The sequence below is a fragment of the Cebus imitator genome, unplaced genomic scaffold (assembly GCF_001604975.1).
Source record: "Cebus imitator isolate Cc_AM_T3 unplaced genomic scaffold, Cebus_imitator-1.0 Scaffold297, whole genome shotgun sequence".
In the NCBI taxonomy this organism is placed as follows: domain Eukaryota; kingdom Metazoa; phylum Chordata; class Mammalia; order Primates; family Cebidae; genus Cebus; species Cebus imitator.
The window spans coordinates 1,753,460-1,757,596 of record NW_016107612.1 but is presented as its reverse complement, the minus strand read 5'-3'; the positions used below and the strand labels follow the sequence as shown (position 1 = coordinate 1,757,596).

Here is a 4,137-nt window from a genome sequence, read left to right as displayed (position 1 = left end):
AAAAAAAAAAAAAAAAAAAAAAAAGATTATGTATAAAGTATAATTAAATAAATAAATATTTAAAAGCTCTTAGTCCCTAGGGGCTGGGTCTGAGAGCAGATGAGGTTGGGGAGACAGCTAATCAGGACGGGGATTCCCAAGTAGGGTACCAGGAATCTTGGGTTCTAGCACTGGGTCTGCTACTGCTGCTGTGAGCCTTTGGGTAGGTGCTTCTCTTTCAGGGCTTCAGTTTACCCATCAGTAGGATGGGAACAATAATCCCTGCCTTCCTCCTAGGAGGGTCCTGGCAGCTCAGTTAGACAGCATATAAAGCTGTGATTTCTGTGTCCACTTCTGAAAAAAATATGTCTAGAGAGGGCCCCAGGCCATAAGCTGAGTAAGTCACAGCCTGAGGCAGATGGGGAGCCAATTGCCAGGTGTGTGAGGAGCGGAATTTCCTGCACTAGAGGTTATAGCCTCCATCACTGGGGCAGACACACTTTCTCCTATTCCCAGCAATCACGGAAGGCTTCCTGTAGGAGGCAGTTCAGGAGCTACTGAGGCCAGCTAGGCAGATGCCGAGGGGAGGCACTACCTAAACAGAAGACAGAGGGTTTGCTTGGGGTGTTGAGAGGGGCTGGAGAGCACCTCTTGGGGGACAGCTGTGGGATGACCATGCTGAACCCACCCCAGGTCATGTGCTACGACTATGACAACGACGGGGGCCATGACTTCATTGGCGAGTTCCAGACCTCAGTGTCACAGATGTGCGAGGCTCGAGACGGCGTCCCGGTGAGACGGGCATGTGTACTGTAACCCCGAGGCCTCAGCAGGGCTGCGGAAGGGACGCAGGGTCTTGGGTCAGGCAGCCTGGGGCTCAGATCCCCCTCCTGGCTGCATGACCTTGAGCAAGGCATTCAGTCTAAGACTCAGTTTCTCCATCTGTCAATGGGGGCAGAGGATTTGGGTGGAGATTAAATGAGTTGATGCAGGTGAAGTGCCCAGCACGTAGTGAGCAGTCAGGAGCTGTCCATTTAAGTCCTCCTCTGATGTTGGGCCCTCAGCTGGACAGGATGGGGGTGGGGGTGTGTTACTTGGGGAAGAGGGAGGCAGATGCTGATCCTACTACCATTTCTGGGTGTGGACATCCTAGGAGGCTCCCTGGAGGAAGCATGCTGCCCCCATTGTAGAAGGGATTCTAGGGCCATGGGAAGGATCTGTCCCCAGAGAAGCCCTGAGCTGAGTCTCTTTCTTCTCCTGTGTTGCCCAGCTGGAGTTCGACTGCATCAACCCCAAGAAGCAGAGGAAGAAGAAGAACTATAAAAACTCAGGCATCATCATCTTGAGATCTTGCAAGGTGAGCCGGCACACCACGGACCCAGAGCCAGGTCTAAGGCCACACGGAAGGGATAGACAGAGCATTGGGTCTCGAGCCAGTGAGGCCTGGGTTCAAATCCTGGCTCTGCTACATCCTGGCCCTGCGGCCTTCTGATCTTAACCTCACTGGGCCTCAGTCTCCTCATCTGTGGAATGGAGATATTAACAAGGCAGAGCATATCCAGGGTTAGTCTTCTATCGCATTCCTTTGCAGAGGCCGAGGAAGCATGAGCTGACCTTCCAGGGCCTGTCCTGGTGGGAGAGTCATCGTTTCGAGCTGCCACTGCCCACGGTGGGCATGCAAGGGGCAGAGGACATTGGGTGGGGGCACCCTGTCCTCTCTGGCATCCGTGTCACTGTGACTGAGTACAGCCAGGACCACTGAGGCCTCTGGAAGTATGGCTGTGGGTCTCCATTTTGTCACCTGTCCCTATTGGGCTGACCCAACCCCAGAGCACTGCTGCCCAGGACCTGAGCTCACGAAGTTCCTATCAGCAGTGGCTGGCCTGTGGGCGGGGGCCAGGAGACCTGGTGGCCAAATAACTGTTGGATCTGGCAGGACATTAAGGAAGGCAGCATGGGGTGGGGGAGCAGGAGCCCTGGGCTCTGGCCTGACAGCTCAGGAGTCCCAGCGCTGCTCTCCACCAGCGGGTGGACTCCAGACCTGAACCTTATGTGGAGCCTCGTCTGGCTACGTTTACACAAATGCTCGTGATGTCATGACAGAAAGTGCTCTGTAAAAGATCAAGCTGTCAGGTTGCAGCCTCGCGATGGATGGTCCTTGTTTCTGAAATTTCCAACATTCACAACACTTTTCACAATTTCTGGCACCTGCCTTACTTATTTTTTTGAATCAGCCTTTCTTCCCTGCATTATTGCTTCTTTTTTATTTGTTTGTTTTTTGAGATGGAGTCTCACTCTGTTGCCCAGGCTGTTGTGCAGTGGTGCAATTTCAGCTCACTGCAACCTCCGCCTTCCAGATTCAAGCAGTTCTGCCTCAGCCTCCCGAGTAGCTGGGATTACAGGCGTGCACCACCACGTCCAGCTACTTTTTCTATTTTTAGTAGAGATGAGGTTTCACCATGTTGACCAGGCTGGTCTTGAACTCCTGACCTCAAGTGATCTGCCCGCCTCAGCCTCCCAAACTGCTGGGATTACAGGCATGAGCCACTGCAGCTGGCTGGTTTTTTTCTTTCTTTTTTTTCTCTCTCTCTCTTTTTTTTTTTTAAGTACATTTATTTAGAAAGGAATTCTTAGAACTCTACTAAAATTAAAAGGTCTGCTTCTTTGCCAAAAGGAAACAAAGACCATCAGAACAAATATAGTCTTTTAACAGCCTGATCACCTTCTAGAGGAAGGCCTTGAACTGGAGGCCTGCTCTTTCTCTTTGTTAAAAAGGTAGATGAACAAGGGCCAGGAGAAGGTACGTGCTTTTAGGTACTAACAGTACGTACCTTCTCTGTCAGGTAACCAACACTGGGCCCTGGGACCCTGGCTGGAATCAGCATGTGTCTGTGTATCTGGGGGGTGCAGGGGCCTCTGTGAGTCCTCCACCCATTGGGAACCAATGCGCTGAAGGCTTCTTTCTAGAGAGATTTGGGTTTTGTTGTAATTAGATCAGGCCCATCAGCTTTTTTTGACCTTGTCCCTACTGAGGCTGCAAGACATAGAGCACACTCCCCCATGGGGAGTGTGACCAAGTCAAGGGGACCCACTGACTCACCCGCTTTCTTCCAGATAAACCGAGACTACTCCTTCCTAGACTACATCTTGGGAGGCTGCCAGCTCATGTTCACCGTAAGGCTCTCCCCGCTGGCCCCCTCTGCACTCCCATCCCAGTGAGGGTCCTCCCTGAGGACTTAGGCCACTGCTACAGCCAGAGGGACTTGAGATAGACTTCAGGAAGGACTTCCCTGGGGCAAGGGATGTGTCTGGCCCAGTAGAGAGGGCATGAGTGGTATGTCTGATCCTGCTGGATGGGCCTGAGTTGGGGCTTAACTACAGGTCAGAGCATGGCTCCACAGCTCTCAGTCTGGTGGAAAAATACAAATTCCTCCTCCCTGGCAACAAGGCCTTCAGTGATCTGGCCTCTGCCTCCCTCATCTGCATTCTCTTTCCTCCTAGCTCACTGGGCTCTAACCACACTGTTCCTCTGTTTGCCCAACACACCAAGCTCAACTCTATCTTAGAACTTTGCATTTGCTGTTCCTTCTGCATTTGCTGTTCCCTGTGTCTGAAACACTCTTCCCTAGAACCTTCACATGGCTGCCTCCCTGCCATTCTTCAGGCCTGAGGAGGTAATGGAGGTCACCTTCCAGGGACCCCTCCCTCCCTCAACGCCTTCCTGTTCCTCTGTCCTGTTTTCTCTCTTCCTTCCTTCCTTCCTTCCTTCCTTCCTTCCTTCCTTCCTTCCTTCCTTTCTTTCTTTCCTTCTTTCCTTCTTTCTTTTTCTTTCTTTCTTTCTTGCTTGCTTTCTTTTTCTTTCTTTCCTTCTTTCTTTTCTTCTCTCTCTCTCTCTTTCTCTCTTTCTTCTCTATCTCTCTCTGTCTGATTGAGTCTCGCTCTGTCACCAGGCTGGAGTGCAGTGGCGCAATTTCCGCTCACTACAACCTCTGCCTCCCCAGTGATTCTTCTGCCTCAGCCTCCTGAGTAGCTGGGACTACATGCGTGCGCCACCACGCCCAGCTAATGTTTGTATTTTTAGTAGAGATGGGATTTCACCATGTTGGCCAGGATGGTCTTGATCTGTTGACCTGGTGATCTGCCCACCTCAGTCTTCCA

The 4,137-nt window shown here is 51.6% G+C and overlaps 1 protein-coding gene across 4 annotated transcripts in view; it reads left to right on the top strand.

Annotated features, from left to right (window-relative positions):
• The window catches only part of CPNE2 (copine 2), a 56,180-nt gene that overhangs the window by 28,996 nt on the left and 23,047 nt on the right, over positions 1-4,137 (top strand). For all 4 annotated transcript variants that reach the window (XR_001817586.1, XM_017502668.1, XM_037729308.1 and 1 more), the window contains 3 exons: positions 673-771; positions 1,250-1,336; positions 3,094-3,153. Coding sequence is in view for 3 of the 4 variants with exons in the window: in XM_017502668.1 (XP_017358157.1) it covers positions 673-771; positions 1,250-1,336; positions 3,094-3,153 (246 nt within the window). In the remaining variant the exon portion in view is untranslated. The remainder of the gene's footprint in view (positions 1-672; positions 772-1,249; positions 1,337-3,093; positions 3,154-4,137) is intronic.